Genomic DNA, 24268 nt, shown 5'->3' with positions numbered 1-24268 from the left:
TCATTTGGAGTAGTGAAATGGAGTAACACAGACCTAGAAGCACTCAATACACCTACGTGATCACAGTGCCACAAATATAGAATACATCACATACATTCAGCAACAGAAAGATTCACATTAAGCAGAAAGGAAGGAGGAAGGGGATTTATTGACATAAAAAAACCTACATTATGGACAGGTAGACAATTTAAGAAAATTCTTTCTAGAACGAGCAGAAACTAGCAAAATACACAAAGCAATCACTCATGTAAATACATCGGCTACACCACTGCAATTTCATAACCACTTCTACAACCCTTTAGATCACATAACATCAACAGATACGAAGAAAGTAAATTGGAAAAAGAAAACTCTACATGACAAGCACCCGTATCATCTAACACAGCCACACATCGATCAAGACGCATCCAACACATGGCTAAGAAAAGGCAATATATACAGTGAGACGGAAGGATTCATGATTGCAATACAGGATCAAACAATAAACACCAGATATTACAGCAAGCATATTATTAAAGATCCAAATGCCACAACAGATAAATGCAGACTTTGCAAACAACAAATAGAAATAGTAGATCACATCACAACCGGGTGTACAATACTAGCAAATACAGAATACCCCAGAAGACATGACAATGTAGCAAAAATAATACATCAACAGCTTGCCTTACAACATAAACTTATAAAACAACACGTTCCCACATACAAGTATGCACCACAAAATGTACTGGAGAATGATGAATACAAATTATACTGGAACAGAACCATTATAACAGATAAAACAACACCACATAACAAACCTGACATCATACTCACCAATAAAAAGAAGAAATTAACACAACTAATCGAATGTCCATACCCAATACAACAAATATACAAAAGAAAACAGGAGAAAAAATTGAAAAATACATCCAACTGGCTGAGGAAGTCAAGAACATGTGGCATCAGGATAAAGTTGAGATTATACCAATTATACTATCAACTACAGGAGTGATACCACACAATATCCACCAGTACATCAATGCAATACAGCTGCATCCAAACTTATATATACAACTACAGAAATCCGTAATTATTGATACATGTTCAATTACCCGAAAGTTCCTAAATGCAATATAATATGTACCGTACAGTTAAAAGGAAGTCACGCTTGATCGAGGTGCGCGTCACTTTCCATTTTTGACCAGACATGACGTCTGAGAAAAGAAAGAAATAATAATAATATTGGCTGCAGTTACTGAACTGTTCGAACAGTGATTTCAGCTGAGTATTACGAGCCACAAAATTACTCTAATTACTAGGCATATATCTTGTTAGTTACAATATTACGAACGAATAGTCACTACTCACCATATAGTAGAGATGCTGAGTCGCAGATAGGCACAACAAAAAGACTGTCAGAAAATGAGCTGAAACGAATCATTTTACATTCACATTACCAATTACATTGTAAATATGCCTACATGCCAAACATGTATAAGTTTATTTTATTTTGTGTTTTTAAATATACAGCTGAGAGTTAATAATTCCTGTTTACCACCTTTAATAATAGTAGAAATTCTTCTGTGGAATAGGAGTTGTCGAGGGCAAATGTTTTTAGTTTGAAATCAAATTTTACTTTGCTCTCTGTCAGACATTTTACATCACTGGATAAATGATCAAAACTTTTGGTGCAGCATTGTGCACCCCTTTTTGTGCTAAAGATAGCCTTGTAAACTTTTGTGATTATGACTCCTTTTTCCTGAGTACATCAATCATTCCATAGTTATATTCATGTTATGATTTTTCACAATTACTTCAATTTATTGCCACAAAATATTCCATCTTTCTGCTGCTTTCACTTTGGCTTCTTGCAATTAACTGCTCATAGCACATCTGTCACTTCTCAGGCTGAGCAAGGCCAACAGTCTGTAAAAGATATAAGTAATTGCAAAGCTCTTAATTTAGGCTCATGCTACTATTAGCAGTGTTGGTGCTGTTGTTGTCATCATTCTTATCATCATCATCATCATCATCATCCTGTCATCTTAACTGTGATGTCTAATATGTGCTAAAATTATTGTAAACTTGATGGTAACAACGTATTGAATTCCACTGGGAGGAAGCATCTCTGTCATTGGTTCTTGGGTGAACAACTAGATGGGATGTTGATGAACAGTTTGTTGTCAGAAGATTTTTACCAATATCTCTCAAACCAATTCTGCTTGGTCATACAGTGCAATATACATACACTAGTTTGCAGTACGGGGAGTGAATCAGCTGTGCATAGATTGTATATTTATTAACAGCCATGGGTCTGATACACTGGTAAATTTAAGCATGAAATTTGATCTTCCTTTGGGGAAAGTTATAAAGGGAAGGAGGGCCACAGAATAAGAGGGGCCTACCTGTTATGAGGATGAGAGGGGACAAATATCTCCTCTCATCTTCACAGTGGGTGGGATGAATGTTGGACCCAGGGCTCTCCCCCTTACACTGCTTCCCTCATATAGAGTATCTAGTCATGCAACTGACAGCCCATGCAGTCAAGTGGGTGGCCATGTTGCACCACAGTCCTTTCTGGAGGAGGAATAATATGTGTGAGAGTATACAATACATATATTTTGAGAATTGCAAGTGTGTTTTGGGAGTGGTTCACCTGGCACATTTGCTTGCAACAGCTTCTAGTCATTCAACTGAAGACAAAGCAGCTTTCTACTGTGCACGAGTTTCAACCAGTTTATCCAGGCCTGGAAACAGCATTCACAGTGGGGCTGCACTCAAGATGAATGACTGTATATCCCAAAGTTATACTAAATCTGGAGGGTCATGCACAAACACTGGCAGTTTGAGTTGAAAGTCTATGACAATCCCAAATAAAACTGAAAGTTTACAGTACAAGAATTTTTGAACCCAGTATATATTCTGTTGGGGAATGTTCAACAGAAACAGAAATAGCATTTTATAAGTCACTAACATTCTCTATATTCATAACTGTTTCATCAACTCGCTGTATAGTTGAGGCACTGAGTCATTGATAGGCACATGAAAAAGACTGAGAATATTATTAGCTTTTGGATGAAACCTTTGTCATAGCTAATAGAATATAGACACACATGTATACACCTGCTCTTCTAAACTGTGCCGGCACTGCACATCACCTGAGGCGAAGGGCTGTATCAGATGGAGTGGATGAGGTGAGTAAGAAGGTGGGGACTGGCAGGGAGGGTTGAGAAGGGGTGGATCATGGCTGAGGCGGAGAAGCAAAAGGTGCATGGGAATTGTGCACACCACACAGTGATGTGGATTGGAGGGAGAGGGACAACAGGGAAAGAGAGAGACTGTGGAGATGAGGGTATAAGTCCAAGATGAGTGAGTTTAATGTCATGGGGCAGAGGATGAGATAGGTGTGAGGAAATATCTAGAAGAGATTGAGACAAGGAGGATTATGGGACTGAAGTGTGTGTTGCAGGGACAATTCAAGCTGGTGTTGGAGGGAAGGATCTAGATGGCCAGCCATTGAAATCAAGCATGTTATACTCAGCAGTGTGTTGTGTTACTGAGTGGTGAACTTTGCTGTTGGTCACAGTTTGGCGGTGGCCATTGATTTGGAACAACAGTCATGCACATATAAAATGCTGTAAAGGAGCTACAGCCAAGCTGGTGCATGATATGACTGCTTTCATAGGTTCCTGTGACAGGACTGGAGTAGCATGTGCTGAGGGGGGGGGGGGGGGGGGTCCTTGTGCAGGTTTTGCACTGAGGTTTTTTTGCAGAGGATGTGATCTATGTGGCAAAGGGTTGAGAGTAGGTGCCATCTGATATCTTGCAATATTCTCTGTGTTGTTTATTTTTCTGTCAGTGCCTCAGCTGTATGGTGAATTATTACCTTTAGTCCCTCTGACATTTATATTCCACCAATGATTTCCATTACCATATTTAAATGATTTATCAGATAGTCAGCAGAAGTATCAGACTGCTGACAGTCCTGCTATCTACATTGTCACTGAGTAATCATAAGGAAATTCTGAACAGTAGGGAATGGCATATCTTTAAATTTGGATAATGCTAGACGATACCCATCACAAAGAGAAAGAAAGAGAGTGGCACCACAAAAATTCAACAGAAATTGGCAAAGCCAAAGAGCAAAAAAAGAATGGCACAGTATTCCTTAAAATGTATATATATATATATATATATATATATATATATATATATATATATATATATATATGGTTATAATAGAAGGAAACATTCCACGAAGGAAAAATATATCTAAAAACAAAGATGATGTGACTTACCAAATGAAAGTGCTGGCAGGTCGACAGACACACAAACGAACACAAACATACACACAAAATTCAAGCTTTCGCAACAGACTGTTGCCTCATCAGGAAAGAGGGAAGGAGAGGGAAAGACGAAAGGATGTGGGTTTTAAGGGAGAGGGTAAGGAGTCATTCCAGTCCCGGGAGCGGAAAGACTTACCTTCGGGGGGAAAAAGGACGGGTACTCACTCGCACACACACACATATCCATCCACACATATACAGACACAAGCAGACATATTTAAAGACAAAGAGTTTGGGCAGAGATGTCAGTCGAGGCAGAAGTGCAGAGGCAAAGATGTTGTTGAATGACAGGTGAGGTATGAGTGGCGGCAACTTGAAATTAGCGGAGATTGAGGCCTGGTGGATAACGGGAAGAGAGGATATATTGAAGAGCAAGTTCCCATCTCCGGAGTTCGGATAGGTTGGTATTAGTAGGAAGTATCCAGATAACCCGGACGGTGTAACACTGCGCCAAGATGTGCTGGTCGTGCACCAAGGCATGTTTAGCCACAGGGTGATCCTCATTACCAACAAACACTGTCTGCCTGTGTCCATTCATGCGAATGGACAGTTTGTTGCTGGTCATTCCCACATAGAACGCATCACAGTGTAGGCAGGTCAGTTGGTAGATCACGTGGGTGCTTTCACACGTGGCTCTGCCTTTGATTGTGTACACCTTCCGGGTTACAGGACTGGAGTAGGTGGTGGTGGGAGGGTGCATGGGACAGGTTTTACACCGGGGGCGGTTACAAGGGTAGGAGCCAGAGGGTAGGGAAGGTGGTTTGGGGATTTCATAGGGATGAACTAAGAGGTTACGAAGGTTAGGTGGACGGCGGAAAGACACTCTTGGTGGAGTGGGGAGGATTTCATGAAGGATGGATCTCATTTCAGGGCAGGATTTGAGGAAGTCGTATCCCTGCTGGAGAGCCACATTCAGAATCTGATCCAGTCCCGGAAAGTATCCTGTCACAAGTGGGGCACTTTTGTGGTTCTTCTGTGGGAGGTTCTGGGTTTGAGAGGATGAGGAAGTGGCTCTGGTTATTTGCTTCTGTACCAGGTCGGGAGGGTAGTTGCGGGATGCGAAAGCTGTTGTCAGGTTGTTGGTGTAATGCTTCAGGGATTCCGGACTGGAGCAGATTCGTTTGCCACGAAGACCTAGGCTGTAGGGAAGGGACCGTTTGATGTGGAATGGGTGGCAGCTGTCGTAATGGAGGTACTGTTGCTTGTTGGTGGGTTTGATGTGGACGGACGTGTGAAGCTGGCCATTGGACAGGTGAAGGTCAACATCAAGGAAAGTGGCATGGGATTTGGAGTAGGACCAGGTGAATCTGATGGAACCAAAGGAGTTGAGGTTGGAGAGGAAATTCTGGAGTTCTTCTTCACTGTGAGTCCAGATCATGAAGATGTCATCAATAAATCTGTACCAAACTTTGGGTTGGCAGGCCTGGGTAACCAAGAAGGCTTCCTCTAAGCGACCCATGAATAGGTTGGCGTACGAGGGGGCCATCCTGGTATCCATGGCTGTTCCCTTTAATTGTTGGTATGTCTGGGTTTCAAAAGTGAAGAAGTTGTGGGTCAGGATGAAGCTGGCTAAGGTAATGAGGAAAGAGGTTTTAGGTAGGGTGGCAGGTGATAAGAGAAATAAGACGACAGGAAAGATTTCGAAATGCAAAGGCGACAATAACAAACGTAATTGTTGGGTTCAAATTAATGATATGGTTATAATAGAAGGAAACATTCCACGAAGGAAAAATATATCTAAAATATATCTAAAAACATTTGTTAAATATGTCTAAATATATCTAAAAACATTTGGTAAGTCACATCATCTTTGTTTTTAGATATATTTTTCCTTCGTGGAATGTTTCCTTCTATTATAACCATATCATTAATTTGAACCCAACAATTACGTTTGTTATTGTCGCCTTTGCATTTCGAAATCTTTCCTGTCGTCTTATTTCTCTTTTTTCTCTTTATTTTCTCTTTCTGTTTTTACCAGTAGTTTCACTTTGTATTCACCTTCCCCTTTTACCGTAATCTACTATACAATTTTATCCCGCCATATATATGCTCAACAATACGTAACCCACTTCCCAACCATAACCAAAAGATTTTATTTTCCGCTTTCAACACTACCGCTGCTATAAAATCCACCGTTTCTAGTTCAATAACAGCTGCTTTCACGTATTTAACAACCATTTCGGCTAGTTCTAATAACTTTAACTTTATTTCCACTTCCGTTTTTCGCACATCACTGATCATTTTAGCCGCTCCCCACAGGTTTTAACGTCATTTTTTCTACAATTGTTAGCCCCATTTTCGTAATCTTTCACCACAACACCACTCCTTTAATACGTTTTTTCGAAATTTTCCCGAATTTCTCCGTCCTTCAACGTCATTTTAGCCGCTCCCCACAGGTTTTAACGTCATTTTTTCTACAATTGTTAGCCCCATTTTCGTAATCTTTCACCACAACACCACTCCTTTAATACGTTTTTTCGAAATTTTCCCGAATTTCTCCGTCCTTCAACGTCATTTTAGCCGCTCCCCACAGGTTTTAACGTCATTTTTTCTACAATTGTTAGCCCCATTTTCGTTATCTTTCACCACAACACCACTCCTTTAATACGTTTTTTCGAAATTTTCTCGAAATTTTCCCGAATTTCTCCGTCCTTTAACGTGATTTAGCGGCAACACAACCACCTAACCTTTTTGCACATCGCTGTCTACCAACCCAAGTTCAATACAAGATCAACTTAACCAACACTTTTTCGCCTTTTTTCATACCAGATCTCCAATTGCTTTCTAGTTCACCTTTATCTCTCCCCATATATTTCTATCTTTCTTTTTCATTTCAACCTCATGTTAAACTTTCCACCTTCTTATACCATGTCACCCTCACAACACCCCCACAACGACCCCATTAAGTTTTATTTACATTCCCTCCGCAAACATGCCTTCACCCTAGCCAGATTACGCTCACATATTTTATTTTCTCAGGCTTGTCTGACATTTGGCATAACCCCCAAAGGCCTCACACTTAAAGTTCCCATCTCTGGCTGCAACCCTTCTTTCCATCAGTCCCTATACCAGTTCCAAACTGAACAATCCATTGCCCTCACCCACCTAATCCTTCACCTACACATCAACTCAGCCAATGAACACACCTGTCAACTCCTATCCTTAATAAAAGTCCTCAATCTTTCCTCTCCCACATCCACACCGGCTATTCAGAGCATCCTCCTACAGGCCAACCGCCAATTAGAACAGAATGCCACCCTTCACCTCAAAAAACTATCCAATCTCCTGGTTTCCCACCTCCGGAAAGGCAACTCACTCACCCTTCACAACCTTTCCAGCAAACCTCAACCACCTCTCATTGCACACAAACCCAGTCTCTCCCATCTACTCAATCTCCCACTTCCAGCTCCACTCCCTCCAAAACCTCAAAATTCCGATCAACACAATCTGGCACCACAACACCCTAATTCAGTAGTTAACCTTTCCTCCAAACCTCTCTCCCAATCCGAAACCTCTGTCCTATCCAAAGGCCTCACCTTCAGCCCCACTCCCAGATTCAACCAAACAGCCCTCATCAAAGATTTATTGTCCTACACTCGTACTCTCTGCTGGAAGTATCACTTTGCCACGAAGAAAAATGATCCTAATCCTACCCCTAATGATCCAACTCCCCAAGACACTATCCAAATTGAACCCTGCCTGGAACAGTTCCGTCCTCCGTCACAGCGGGACCCACCTCCTCTTCCTCAAAATCACCCTCTCCAAACCTTCCAGGAATTTCTGACTTCCAGCCTTGCCTCTCAATCCTTCTTAAAAAACCTTAATCCTACTCCCAACATCACCACTGCTGAAGCCCAGGCTATCCGTGATCTGAAGGCTGACCGGTCCATCGTCATTCTTCCGGCGGACAAGGGTTCCACGACCGTGGTACTTGATCGTCGGGAGTACGTGGCTGAGGGACTGCGTCAGCTTTCAGACAACACCACATACAAAGTTTGCCAAGGTAATCCCATTCCTGATGTCCAGGCAGAGCTTCAAGGAATCCTCAGAACCTTAGGCCCCCTACAAAACCTTTCACCTGACTCCATCAACCTCCTGACCCCACCGACACCCCGCACCCCTACCTTCTACCTTCTTCCTAAAATTCACAAACCCAATCATCCCGGCCGCCCCATTGTAGCTGGTTACCAAGCCCCCACAGAACGTATCTCTGCCTACGTGGATCAACACCTTCAACCCATTACATGCAGTCTCCCATCCTTCATCAAAGACACCAACCACTTTCTCGAACGCCTGGAATCCTTACCCAGTCCGTTACCCCCAGAAACCATCCTTGTCACCATTGATGCCACTTCCTTATACACAAATATCCCGCACGTCCAGGGCCTCGCTGCGATGGAGCACTTCCTTTCACGCCGATCACCTGCCACCCTACCTAAAACCTCTTTCCTCATTACCTTAGCCAGCTTCATCCTGACCCACAACTTCTTCACTTTTGAAAACCAGACATACCAACAATTAAAGGGAACAGCCATGGGTACCAGGATGGCCCCCTCGTACGCCAACCTATTCATGGGTCGCTTAGAGGAAGCCTTCTTGGTTACCCAGGCCTGCCAACCCAAAGTTTGGTACAGATTTATTGATGACATCTTCATGATCTGGACTCACAGTGAAGAAGAACTCCAGAATTTCCTCTCCAACCTCAACTCCTTTGGTTCCATCAGATTCACCTGGTCCTACTCCAAATCCCATGCCACTTTCCTTGATGTTGACCTTCACCTGTCCAATGGCCAGCTTCACACGTCCGTCCACATCAAACCCACCAACAAGCAACAGTACCTCCATTACGACAGCTGCCACCCATTCCACATCAAACGGTCCCTTCCCTACAGCCTAGGTCTTCGTGGCAAACGAATCTGCTCCAGTCCGGAATCCCTGAAGCATTACACCAACAACCTGACAACAGCTTTCGCATCCCGCAACTACCCTCCCGACCTGGTACAGAAGCAAATAACCAGAGCCACTTCCTCATCCTCTCAAACCCAGAACCTCCCACAGAAGAACCACAAAAGTGCCCCACTTGTGACAGGATACTTTCCGGGACTGGATCAGATTCTGAATGTGGCTCTCCAGCAGGGATACGACTTCCTCAAATCCTGCCCTGAAATGAGATCCATCCTTCATGAAATCCTCCCCACTCCACCAAGAGTGTCTTTCCGCCGTCCACCTAACCTTCGTAACCTCTTAGTTCATCCCTATGAAATCCCCAAACCACCTTCCCTACCCTCTGGCTCCTACCCTTGTAACCGCCCCCGGTGTAAAACCTGTCCCATGCACCCTCCCACCACCACCTACTCCAGTCCTGTAACCCGGAAGGTGTACACAATCAAAGGCAGAGCCACGTGTGAAAGCACCCACGTGATCTACCAACTGACCTGCCTACACTGTGATGCGTTCTATGTGGGAATGACCAGCAACAAACTGTCCATTCGCATGAATGGACACAGGCAGACAGTGTTTGTTGGTAATGAGGATCACCCTGTGGCTAAACATGCCTTGGTGCACGACCAGCACATCTTGGCGCAGTGTTACACCGTCCGGGTTATCTGGATACTTCCTACTAATACCAACCTATCCGAACTCCGGAGATGGGAACTTGCTCTTCAATATATCCTCTCTTCCCGTTATCCACCAGGCCTCAATCTCCGCTAATTTCAAGTTGCTGCCACTCATACCTCACCTGTCATTCAACAACATCTTTGCCTCTGCACTTCTGCCTCGACTGACATCTCTGCCCAAACTCTTTGTCTTTAAATATGTCTGCTTGTGTCTGTATATGTGTGGATGGATATGTGTGTGTGTGCGAGTGAGTACCCGTCCTTTTTCCCCCCGAAGGTAAGTCTTTCCGCTCCCGGGACTGGAATGACTCCTTACCCCCTCCCTTAAAACCCACATCCTTTCGTCTTTCCCTCTCCTTCCCTCTTTCCTGATGAGGCAACAGTCTGTTGCGAAAGCTTGAATTTTGTGTGTATGTTTATGTTCGTTTGTGTGTCTGTCGACCTGCCAGCACTTTCATTTGGTAAGTCACATCATCTTTGTTTTTTTTTATATATATATATATATATATATATATATATATATATATATATATATATATATATATTTAAAAAGAAAGATGATGAGACTTACCAAACAAAAGCGCTGGCAGGTCGATAGACACACAAACAAACACAAACATACACACAAAATCCAGCTTTCGCAACCAACGGTTGCCTCGTCAGGAAAGAGGGAAGGAGAAGGAAAGACAAAAGGATATGGGTTTTAAGGGAGAGGGTAAGGAGTCATTCCAATCCCGGGAGCGGAAAGACTTACCTTAGGGGGAAAAAAGGACAGGTATACAATCGCACACACACACATATAATTTTGTATCCAAATGTGTAAAAAGGTTATAAAGACCTACCAACCTCCTGTTTTCTCTACAGAAAACTATATAAAAAGTTAGTGCAACCATATCAACATTCATACAAATATGGATTAACCCGTTAGCGCTGTGCAGTACCTTCTGACATCGCTTGTTACATTTTTTAAAAAACTTTGTTTCTGTGACATCAGTGAAACGAGAAGTTATCAGCACTTGCTTCCATTTTGCAAGACTGTGAAAATCACTACAATGCAACAATTTTAACAATACATTCAAAAGTTGTGACGTATGCAGTCTTGGAATTTGTCATTTGTTGGACGAGGAAGAAAAATAGAGTATAATTTTGAGTTAGTACATTGTACACAATAACATATGAAATATGATTTTGTTTTTTAGTGTGGTTAGCTATATATATACAAATATATATTCTTTGAAAATTATTGCGTGTTGTGAAATAAATTACTTTGAGTTGGGCCATTTGTGCATATAGCAACACTAGGCACTTTTACTCACTAAAAGGACAAATTTTCCCTTTTTTGTTTTGGAAGAGTTTCTTGCTTGTTGAGGTGCTGGAAATTCTTTATAATAATGATGTTGAAGTTGTTGTGTTTGTTGAGCTGCCAGATCCAAATGAAGATTCAGGAAATGAAGATTTTGGTGGGCAAGTAGGCATAGCACCAGTTTGTTGTGAAATGTCTATTTACTGATACTGACCACTTTATGATTTGCTATTTTATTCCATATTGTTATAGACTAGTAGAAAACCTGTCTCTTCTCAGTTACGAGGTAATGTTGAAATAAGGTTGCCAAATAACGAAAGAATCGGTGTTGATTATGAGGACCATGACCCGCCAGCACAGTCAATGAATGCTGCACAGGATCCAATTGTACCTGAACCAGCTGCACACCATCCAAGTGTACCAAAGCCGAAGTAATATCTACCTTATTATTGGGCAATACTGTGGACTGGTCTTCTGATAGAGATACATATGGGTGGTGCTGGGAGAAAGGCGCTGACTTTGACGTTCAAAATTCTTCTATGTTTCCAAAACCTGACTACCAGAGGTGTGAAAACATTTTGATTATTGATATATTTGAACTTTTTATTGACCAGGATTTTATTGATCATTTGGTGAAAGAAATAAAGTGTCATGCATTATTTCTCAATTGTCAGTCTGATCCAAAAATTACAGCAGCAAGATACAGGGTTTCATCTCTATTTTGTATGTTAGTGGCTATAGGAGGATATAAGATGAACATCAACAAAAGCAAAACGAGGATAATGGAATGTACTCGAATTAAATCAAGTGATGGTGAGGGAATTAGATTAGGAAATGAGACGCTTAAAGTAGTAAAGGAATTTTGCTATTTGGGGAGCAAAATAACTGATGATGGTCAAAGTAGACAGGATATAAAATGTAGACTGGCTATGGCAAGGAAAGTGTATGTGAAGAAGAGAAATTTGTTAACATCGAGTATAGGTTTAAGTGTCGGGAAGTCATTTCTGAAAGTATTTGTGTGGAATGTAACCATGTATGGAAGTAAAATGTGGACGATAAATAGTTTAGACATGAAAAGAATAGAAGCTTTCGAAATGTGGTGCTACAGAAGAATGCTGAAGATTAGATGGGTAGATCACATAACTAATGAGGAGGTATTGAACAGAGTAGGGAAGAAGGGAAATTTGTGGCACAACTTGACTAGACGAAGGGATCGGATGGTAGGACATATTCTGAGGCATCAAGGGATCACGAGTGTAGTGTTGGAGCGCTGTGTGGAGGGTAAAAATCGTAGAGGGAGACCAAGAGATGAAGACGCTAAACAGATTCAGAAGAATGTAGGTTGCAGTAGGTACTGGGAGATGATGAAGCTTGCTCAGGATAGAGTAGCATGGAGAGCTGCATCAGACTAATCTCCGGACCGAAGACCACAACAACAACAGCTACCTTCTAAAAGGATCTAATGGGACTCAGAAGATGACATGAAAAGTTTGGATGTGTCTCAGTCTGTGAGAAGAGAGAGATTTCTACAAATATGTAGGTGTCTGCACTGTGCAGGTAACAGTAAGATGGATGAAAATGACAAGGCATGGAAAATCCATCTAGTTATGGGGATGTTGAAGGAGCACTGCATTGAGAATTTCATACCCGAGGAACACCTGTCATAAATAGTAAATGATGAATTTGTGGTGAAATACTTTGGCTGCCACATATGCAAACAATTCATCCATGATAAGCCCATTAGATATGGCTATAAGATTTGGAGCCTCAACACCAAAGATGGATATTTGGTAAATTGTGGACTGTATCAGTGAAAAGGTCCTAAAGGAAATGCAGTCTTTGAGCAGTTTTTTGCCAAGTCGACAGGTTCCTTACTTGTTTTATTAGATGAAATTCCTGAAGTGAACAGGAAACTTTGCTACATCTTCTACATGGATAATCCATTTTCTGGCGCATCTCTGTTTTCATTTCTCAAGTATTGTGGATACTCTGCCATCGGCACAATCACAGAAAACAGGCTTCCAAAAGAATGTCCACTGGAAAACAAAAAATCATTTTCCAAGAAAGATCGCTGACATTTTGATACAGCAATAGAGAAGAATGCAAGGTTATTGTATGTGCAGTGGCTGGACAACGCAGTTGTCACAATGATCTCATCTTCATGTGATGCTCAAGAAGTTGACCAAGTTAGGAGATTTTTGCAACCAAAAAAGTGAAATATAGTGATTCCCAGACCAAAATTGGTAGCCAAATATAATACATGCATGGGAGGTGCTGATTAGATGGATAAGAATCTAGTGTGCAACCTTATTGGAATGAGAAACAAGAAATGGTACTGGTCTATCTTTACATGGATGTTAGCTGTCACCATACAGAAGAGTTGAATTTTGTGTAATAAAGGAAGAAACCAGAGTATTTCTCAGCTGGAATTCAAGGGCGATGTAGCAGCAGTGTACTTGCAGAAATGCCAAGCTTTACCCAAAGCAGCTGGAAGATCTGCATCAAGGGCATTTTCTGATAGTCGTATATCAGATTCAATTAGATTTGTTAGAACCGAGCACCTCTTGCAACGGAGAAAAGGAAAGAAGAAGAAGAAGAAGAAGAAGAGGTGTGCTCACAAGGACTGTAAATACATTGTGGAATAATGTGTTCCAAGTGTAATGTGGGATTGTGTATAGATTGTCTTATTCTATTTCATGTACAGTAATGCTAGGTTGAAGTATCTGATTCTTTTAGCCGTGTATTGTATGATTTGTATTGTGCTATAAAATATCAATTGTATGATCAAAAGCTTATAATAAATTTACACATAAGTTGTATGTGTAATAAGAACTTTCAGTGTTGAAGCTGTAATTCATATAAATATAGGTAGTAAAAGCAGCTACCATTGCCATATGGTAACATTTAATATCTCGCTAAAAGTGGTAATGACTTTTGTAAAAACAATTATGTTGTGTAACTTATGCCCTGTAGAGACGGTAATGAATAAATAAATAAATAAATAAATAAATAAATAAAAAATCAAGTAAAAATAAATTCAGGTCCTAATGGGTTAGTGTGTATTCAACAGTGGTGATGGTTAAAAGTCTGCAGCTACCTCCAAACCAATATCAATAGAAGTCACCAACAAGCTACAGAATCAGACATCCGAAGCAGGGCCAGAGGCACAGTGTGACACAATTCTCCCAAGCAAACCGAATAACTGAAACAAACATCCTGACAAATAAAAAAATAAAAAAGTGTCCTTGAAACTATAAGATAGGAGAATGCAAGTATACATTATGATGCTGAATCAGCCATGCAAATAGAAACATACTTATGACTTGGAAACACCTCCTACATTTCAAATGTTATTTCAGAATTAATATCAAAGAAGAAAGATAAAGGAAAGAAAATTAGTTGAAATAAATGGTGCCTATACTGGAATGAGGTGTGAATTGTCTAAGAACACATATGGGTTAACTAGAGCTTCTGGCATAAGATAGGCTTCTGTGTCTGCTTAAACAAGACACTCATTTTAAACCATCTGACAACTGTTTCTTTAATTTTATTCATATTTCGGATGTTGTTGGCAAACCTGTCTGTAAGGACACATACCATTCTGTACCTGTTACCCTAACCACTCTTCTCTAAGTAATGTATTTTCAAGTATTCACATCACTGAAATTAACTGTTTGTTCCCTGTATTCTCCACTTCATTATCCTGTTGATATAACATCCTCAAGAACCTCACCCATGAACTCCCCTACCCCTTCTCCCCCTGTGTAGATTCATTGCGCTTCACATGCAGTGGGTCTTTACGAACATATGTGCCAGGTAGATATTTGTCTCATCGAACATCATCTCCCTCCTTAATGCAGCAAACGTGATACGCTTCAGTGTTGCAACTGGATCATCTTCACCCATTGTCTTCTCATTTTGCTCACCTGTGCTAGCTAATACTGTTCTTTGAGAAGTTATAAAGAATTTGCACTTTAAGGATCATTTTCCCATTTGGATCCATCTTCCAGACACATCAACACCAACCACCAAGCTTCCTTAACAGATACTTTACTGCAAAATTGCTTTATTTTAATTCCAAATGAATAACAAAGACATGGTAGTACTTGTCACCAATGTTGTCCACAAAGCTGCCAATGTGCCCATTTTGAAGTTGCTTGTTAAACCTGGTAGACACCTTATCCCATGGTGAAGTAAAAAGTGCTAGTCAGCCGCCAGTGGCAGGCAGACAGCTCTGTGATAATTCCATTGTGTACAATCTTCTGGCAATCTTGCAATTTTCAAAATGTCAGAGCAAACACTAGACACATGATCAGAGAGAGGAGAAAGCAGTTATGCCAGGAATTCTTACAATCTGTTAACCATTTCAAATCATCAACAAAGAGTCTGTGGAGAGGAAGAGAGAGGAGGGAAGCAGGCATGGCAGCTCTTCTGAAACTGGGGGAGGATTGCATCAACCCAAATAATTACAACTGTGTAGTAGCCGCCAGTGCGTAGGAGAATATTAAAATGAATTATCATCAGTCATTTGGTACAGACTCTAGAATTCAGAGAGTTTCTCAGTCATGTGTAGTGTGATTTTTCCCTTAACCTCCCCTGTCATTTCCATCACCGCTCTTCCTTCCCCTTCAACTCTTCTGCCAGAAGAAGGAGCCACTGACTCCAAAAGCTTGTAAAAGTTAAATCCTTTTGTGTGTGTGTCCCCCTGCCACCGCTTGCTGAGTAGATTTTTTTATCTATCCATTTACATTATATTATCAATAATTGATTTTTGGTTGTTGTTATATTAGCCAATAACATTTATTAATAGTTATGATACAAAATTGTATTCAACTTTGGTAACATTTTGATGTGTGGCACTTGACATTGTATATGTAATACAATGAGATGTAGATAACTTTGCAGTGTCTTGAAAGTCTTTAGGCACTATGACAGAAAGCACTTATGCAGACACTTGTCTTACTCTGTAAATAACAAGTGCTAAATTGGAACTGTAGTCTTCTGAATGGAACTCATGGAACTGTGCTCAGTAGAGCAGTTGCAGGGCCAGCCGTTGTGGCCATAACCATTCTAGGCGCTTCAGTCTGGAACCGCGCGACCGCTACGGTCACAGGTTTGAATCCTGCCTCGGGCATGGATGTGTGTGATGTCCTTAGGTTAGTTAGGTTTAAGTAGTTCTAAGTTCTAGGGGACTGATGGCCTCAGATATTAAGTCCCATAATGCTCAGAGCCATTTGAGCAGTTGCAGGAAATCCTGCTATTGTTGGAATGGCTGGAATGCAGAACTGAGAGGGTATCCGCGGTGTGCTGACTTTTGTGCCTGTTGGCGAAAGGATCTCCATGCATGCCAGTACTAGGCAGAAGCAAAGCAGTCCATTGTGGACAGTGCTGTCTCTGGTGATAGGCAACACTATTGGTGGATGAATATGAGATGCCGAGGGATGTGAGGTGGAACCAGAGAGATAGTCCCTGTTGGCAAGCGCCATCTAGAGATGGTTGCTCTAAACAGAGAAGGCACCTGGGGTGTGGTGGCAGCCTCTCATGGTATTGGGAATTTTAAAATTTTCCCGGCAAATTGACTGTTCAAACAAATTTCGGGCTTGCAGTCGATCGTCGTTCAATACTTCGCACGATATTTCAACTGGGCACCTGCCAGTCATCTTCAGGTGAGCCGTCGCAGACTGGCGATAACGTCCTCCGCTCCGCAATATATAGCGTACTGTAACTATTCTGCGCATGCGTCGAAAACTTGATAGTTGAACAAACACTGCCCGTTGGCAGCGCCCTCGCTGGTGGAATAGCGGAACTCAGTCGCCCTCTGCGTTGCTGTTTGCCACGGCCGTCGACGCACTCTGTCGTCTTTGATTTGAGCAAATCGTGGAGATGATGGGATTCCATGCACTGTCCAGCTGGTAGCCGCTGTCACGGTTTAACAGATTTTCCGCCAGTCGTATTTCCACGGATTCTTTAATAATGGAGTCCCAGAAAGACGTTGCTGTGGACAAAATCATTGTTTTCTCATACTCCCTTGAATGTCCAGTAGAAATACAATGTTCAGCAATAGCGGACTTGCATGGCTGCAAAAGGCGGGTGTAACGTTGATGTTCAGTGCAGCGTTCTTTCACGGTGCGTGTGGTTTGACCTATGTAAGCCATACCACATTGGCATGGTATCTTGTAAATTCCGGCCTTTCGTAGTAACAGATTGTCCTTAACTGATCCCACAAGGTCCGCAATCTTCGATGGTGGGCGGAAAACCACTTTTACCTGAAATTTTCGGAGGATTCTTGCTATTTGAAACGAAGTGTTGCCAACAAAAAGAAGAAAAGCTAAAGATTGTTCCGGCATGTTCTCCTCTTTATTCAATTCCTGCTTCTTAGTTTTAACTGTTAGTGCCCTGTTAATCTGCCGGGTGGAATACCCATTTTCGCTGAATACTGTCTTTAGATGGGCGAGTTCTTGAGATAAGCTATCTAGATATGGTATCTAGAGTTCTTGAGATAAGCTATCGAGATATGGTATCTAGATCATGGCATTGTTGCATACCTCTTGAGCCATGTATGCAACACTATTTGTCATCAGATACCTGTGTATCAGTTGGAATTTTATAAATTAACATTACTGTATTTCATCAGTGACTAGTGTAATTTTTTATCAGTAAAATATAATTATTTTTATTAAGTGTACTTAAAGTCTCCTCATTTTCTGACCTGTGAATGAAGAACAACTTTTGGAATTTCATCATCTGATGTAAAGAGGTTAGAGTACCAATGACAAACTGTAAAGCATTAATTTTTGTTTCATTTTTACTTCTGGGAGTGTTCACTCTGTTTATACAAAGCCTGTGTAAACAAACTCTGAAGTTATAGTAAATAAATTTTCCCTCTGCTGCAGTATCCTTTATTGAAAGTTACCTATTGCAGAATATTAATCCTCCATCTCTCTTTATTCATACTAGGTGATAAGGTTTTATAGCCACATGGCAGGAAAACACATTAAGGGTGTCAAAAGGGGTCTTAGTGCTTTTCTTGGAACTAAATGGCTGACTAAAAATAACTATGGAAGCATTATAAGATAAATCTCATTTTATGGTAAATTTAAGAAAATCAGAGCCCTGATAGTGACATGTGTTAGTCAAAACTGAAAGAGGAATTACATTTGTGCACCCATTTGATTGAATAGTTCTGTTTATCTGATGGCCCCATTTGTGAACAGACTGAGGGCTACTGGTATTCCCTCCTAAGCAGTGTAACCCCCCTCTCCCTACCATCACCTATAATGCTTGGTTGTAAATAGCTACACCAAGTTTTATGCAATTCAAGGCAGGTTAGTAAGTAAAGATTTACATAACATAAAAGTTGGTCCGGATGCTAATGTACTGCACAAGGCATTATTCTAGTGATTCTCAATCATGTTGCAGTGTGTCACTTGTCGCATTAACAAATCATTGCCAGAGGTGAAGAAAGTGACAAGTGTTAGAAAAAATCCTAGGACTGACAGGGGATCAAACCCCAGATATTTTGATTTGTAGCCTGTGTCTTACCCTCTGAGCTACACAGATACTTGTGTAAATAAACAATTATTTGGTAACTGTAGTGACTTTTGTAAAGGGCTTTTGTGTGTGTGTGTGTGTGTGTGTGTGTGTGTATGTGTGTGTGTGTGTGTGTGTGTGTGTGTGTGTGTGTGTTTTCCAGACAGATTATGATACTGGCACTAAATTCATTGTTCACTTACTTCTGCCTTTCAGTAGGTGATTATGTGATTTGTTGTGTTTACTCCAGCTTCTTATTTATTGATGAAGCTAATATTTGTATTATATTTCTTTTGCAGATGATGCAGTGATTCAGTGCGATTACAGATTTTTAACCTGGAAAAACTTCTCCTTTTTGTTATTTGTTACTTAATGCAAATATGGTACTTGTGTTCAATGGAGTTGTACAAAATGCACCTCCGCCTAACTTACATGCATTTCTGCAGACTAATCCTGAGATAAGAGAACAGTCAGAGAAATTTTTAGAGATTCCAACAAAAACTGTAGGACCACATGGACTACTCTATGTTCACCAAGGAGAGCTTGCTGTCACTGAGCCTAATGACAGTAAGTCCAGTTTTTTGCAATTTTACTGTATTCATATGAGCAGCTTCCTTTACAAATAACTAGGTTAAATGAGTTGTGAAACTGTTGTTTGATATCAGGTAACTAATGCTCTTGCTCTGTTTGTATTGACTTGAAACACTGATATCTTTACATATTACAGACTGTAGCAATGATTTCTGTCGGAAGATGCCCACAATCTCACCATAACATTTACATGGAGGAAACTGTATGCATGATATCTATTTGTGAAACATGCAAATTATGTTCTACAGTTTTATTATTTTAATCTGTTGTTTTTTGTGTTTTCAAGATAAATATGGAACCAATCCATCATGTTTGTAAGTAGGTGTGGAATACCTCATACAAGCCAAACTGAGGCTGTCACTTGTATGAGATTATGTTGTGTATTTCTCTGGCATGTAAGACTGTTCAGTGTTTGGTTACCTTCCTGTCGTGGAAGCAAGTATATAGAGCACACAATGCAATATGTGCAGGTTTTGGTTAACACTTGCAATAACAGTTTTTTAATAAAAATATTGAAGTTATCTAAAAAATAAAGCAGCAGAGACTGTGAATAGATGAATATATTTTAAGGTGGACCCTTAATTCCTTAGCATTGTTTTAAGTAAGATGGGAAAACTGAACTCACGGCATTCCTTGTTTCAGCTACTTGCTTTGATGTAAGCAGTAATATTAATAACAACACTTATTCCTTGCAGCACAAGAAATATGTTTTCATGATTATAAATTCCTTAATTCAGGGCAATATCACATATGCCAAGGGAAACCTGTAGTTAGACACAATAATAGTCATTTAACTAAGTGTACTGTTGCATTCATGGTGTGTAATAGGATTCATTGCTCAGTGATAGATTTCACATTGTCTTCAGAATATGCCTTTCTTCCCATAATTAAATGTATCAGTGAAATCTATGCACTAGTGAATGCACATGCTCCGGTGAACAATCTGTGTTGTCACCGCCAGATACCACACTTGCTAGGTGGTAGCCTTTAAATCGGCCGTGGTCCGTTAGTATACATCGAACCTGCGTGTCGCCACTATCAGTGATTGCAGACCAAGCACCGCCACACAGCAGGTCTAGTCTAGAGAGACTCCCTAGCACTCACCCCAGTTGTACAGCCGACTTTGCTAGCGATGGTTCACTGCCTACACATGCTCTCATTTGCAGAGACGATAGTTTAACATAGCCTTCAGCTACTTCATTTGCTGTGACCTAGCAAGGCGCCATATTCAGTAATTAGAATGAATTCTGAACAGACAATATTGTGAATCATGTACCATCAAGAGCGATGTTCATCATTAATGGATTAAAGTTAAGTATCAAACTAATTAGGTCCGCTTTCTGAATTCTAATTCCTTGTCATGTCCCAGACATCACGTTGGTATAGTCCTTCCCTCCTCGCGCCAGCCTGCGTGAGCTAAAACTCGTGCATTTCGGCCTCCACTAGTAACACAGTGTTGGCTATTCTGCCAACACAACACAATCAACCTGGCCAAAAAAGTTGAAAAGTTATGTTCACAAATTGGACATACACTGTCAGAGAACCCTCAGCTCCATGATAAGATCCTAATTTCATTGCATAAATCAAAAGAGAACAGGATTACAGGCATGTCATCGGGCTTTTCTCAGCACAGTAGAAGCCAGATTCCAATGTACAGTACCTAATAAATACATGTAGAATGGCCAGCCTTGAACTAGCAGCCACACACTGTAAGAAGCCCCCACAGAAAATGTTCACCTGAAAACCACCAATTAACTGTGGAGATGAATACCAGATTGACCCTGTAGCAATCACTACAATCGTAGAAAATTTTCCCTGTTAATTATGAATATACAAGTCTGTAAGGGTTATACAGAATCCAACCACCATCTCTCACAAATCAAAACCTGCTTCAGACCTAGCTGGAGAAAAATATCAGAACTACGTTGATTCAGAGTATTTAAAAGAACATGACAGGAATTTATACAATTACTGCAAACAATGATACTGTCATGGAATGCACTTCTTGAGACCATTCAAGAACCAACAAGCAAATTCGGAATACTTTCACAAAAGTGTAAACATAGCTAGTGGACCACCCAGAATGTGAATGACCCTGGACATATGGGAAAATTGGAATAGTCACCCAAATGCAGTCAAGTGCCAAGAATTAAGTTGAGAATGATTTAAGAAAGAAATACACACAAAATTTCAACATGACTTTTAGGGGGGAATCAGCGAACTGCAAACCACAAAGTGTGTATTTCTCTTGCTCAGACAGGACATTCAATACAAACACAAAGGCTAATTGCGACACTTGGAAGCATTACTTTGGGAAACAACACAACTGTGAAACTCCAATAGAAAAATTGTAATTTGATGGATCTATCCTGAACCAAGTCTCGGTTCCACCGACATGTGATGAGATACATAATATCATATGCAGGGGTTGGACGAAAATATGGAAACACTGTGAAAAATGCATGCTTGAAGCTAAATGCAAATGTTATCATATTCAGGGGTTGGCCAAAAAGGTAGAAACACCACAAGAAATGCATGCTTGAACTAAATCCAGATGCTAGCTAAGCCTGCAGGTTGTGCTGCTGTTTTTGATTGCAGATGGCACCTGTGCAATGCCCTCAATACATTGCAAAGTGTCAGTCATGGTAAGAACAATGTTCTGTGTAGTTGTGAGTGCATTATGTCAAAGTTAAGTGATTTTGAATGTGGACAGATTGTTGGACTTGTGTGGTGGGTGCTTCTGTAATCAAGGTAGCTGAAGTGTTTGGGATTTCAGAAGGCACAATATCACAGATTTATACCTCATACAGGGAAAGCGGAAAAACATCATCTGCTAATTCACAATTTGGATGAAAGTGTGTGTTGGATGATTGTGACAGACAGTCATTGAAAATAACTGTGACAAAAAATAAGAAGATAACAGCTGTGGAAGTCACTGTAGAACTGAACATCGCAATTATGAACCCTGTCAGCACCAAAACAACACAAGGGGAGCTCCATAAGCTGCTAACTGCAAGGTGGGATGGAATTCCAAAACCATACATCAGTGATGCACATGCCCATAACAGGAAAATGTGGTGCCAAAGCCATAAAATCTAGACTGCGGACCAGTGGACGAAAGTCATTTGGTTGGATGAGTCTGGTTGCACACTGTATTTAACTTGTGGCTAAGTTACATCCCAAGAGTGAAACATGTCAGGGATTCAGAGATGATTCAGGCAGCCATATCATGGTATTCCATGGGCCCCAAGGGCACTTCGCTAGGTAGCATTACTGCCAACAGTTATGTGACTGTTTTGGTTGATCAGGTCCATCCCATGGTACAATGTTTCTCCCCAGTGGTAATGCTGGGTTCTAAGATGTCTTGGCCCCAGTTTACACAGCTTACATTGTCCAGGACTGGTTTTGTAAGCACAAAGATGAGTTATCGCATCTCTCTTGGCCACTGGAGTCACCAGATCTCCATGTTATTGAGTCTTTGCAGTCTACTTGGGAGATAATAGTGCATGATTGCTGTCCATCTCCCATCATCCTTACTTGAGTATGCTACTATTTTGTAGGAAGAATGGTATAAGATTCACTTGAAAACCATAGAGGACCTATATTTCTTCTGCCTAGATGACTGGAAGTGGTTTAGAATTATAACAGCTGGAACCTGTTTTGAATGCCAGTGTTTTCCAGCACCATATTAGGCATGGTAAAGTGTTGTGTTTTTGGCATTTCCACATTTATGCCGACCCGCTGTGCCACTTCAAAAACAGCAAAGCACGTGGGGGGGGGGGGGGGGGGGGAGATTGTTCAATTACTGAGATGCTCATGATTGGAGGCAGACTCGTGACTGACAGACCATTATTTTTAATATACAAGGTGTGATCAGAAAGTAACAGGAATTTATTAATTTTGTGAGCTTTGTTCAACAGATTTTCAATTTATCTTTTTTAATTTTTTTTATTTTTTTTACTGTGGTACACATGTTCCTGATGTATGTCTGCATTTTCAACTGGTTTTAATGTTTAGTTTATTGTTGATGGTCTAAAAGATTATACATGTTTTCAAGTGCTTGGTGAATTTTTACATTTGAAAAAGATGGATCAAAGAATTTGCATTAAATTTTGCTTGAAAAATGGAATAAAATGCAGCACCACACTCTAAATGTTGACTGTGGCTTTTAGTGAATCTGATATGAGTAAGACAAGAGTTTATGAGTGGTATAAACATTTCAAAGAGGGCCGAGAAGATGGTGAAGATGACAATGGTCTTGAATGCCCTAGCACATGACAATGTGGAAGAAGTAAAAAAAATGGTTCTGGAAAATTGCCATATCACCATCAGAGAGGTTGCTGATGATATCAGCATATCCTTTGGCTCATGCTGAGCAGTTTTCTCGTGTGTTTTGGGCATGAGACATGTAGCAGCAAAGTTTGTTCTGAAATTGTTGAATTTCAACCAGAAATGACACTGAGTAAACATTGCTTAGAAATTGCTGAATGAAGTTGACAACAATGCAGAACTTCTAAAGAACATTATAAAAGGTGATGAAACATGGATTTATGGATATGACATCAAAACCAAGGCCCAATCATCTCTATGGAAACTGTCTGAAGAGCCAAGACAGAAAAAAATTTGACAAGTTTGATCACTTGTGAAGGTTCTTCTTAGTGTTGTCCTTGATTAAAATGGGATAGTGCATCATGAGTTCCTGCCTTCTGAGCAGACGGTCTGTTAGGACTACTACCTGGAAGTTACACATCATATGCATGAAGCATTCCAAAGAACACAATGAGAATTGTGGCAAAACCATTCATGGAAACTGCATCATGATAATGCTCCCACTCACACTTCAATGCTTGCTTGTAATTGTGTTGCCTCAGCCATAGTATTCTCTGGCCATGACCCCA

General features: G+C 40.7%; 1 protein-coding gene across 3 annotated transcripts in view; it reads left to right on the top strand.

The window, feature by feature from the left end:
• LOC126162406 (protein N-terminal asparagine amidohydrolase-like) overlaps window positions 1–24268 on the top strand; it is a 144205-nt gene that overhangs the window by 27176 nt on the left and 92761 nt on the right. For all 3 annotated transcript variants that reach the window (XM_049918902.1, XM_049918900.1, XM_049918901.1), the window contains exon 2: window positions 19079–19346. In XM_049918902.1, the coding sequence (XP_049774859.1) occupies window positions 19160–19346 (187 nt within the window). In that variant the 5' untranslated portion in view covers window positions 19079–19159. The remainder of the gene's footprint in view (window positions 1–19078; window positions 19347–24268) is intronic.

This window comes from Schistocerca cancellata, chromosome 2 (genome assembly GCF_023864275.1).
Source record: "Schistocerca cancellata isolate TAMUIC-IGC-003103 chromosome 2, iqSchCanc2.1, whole genome shotgun sequence".
NCBI lineage: Eukaryota > Metazoa > Arthropoda > Insecta > Orthoptera > Acrididae > Schistocerca > Schistocerca cancellata.
Note: the sequence above shows the minus strand (reverse complement) of the source record. Positions and strands in the feature narration are given on the sequence as shown.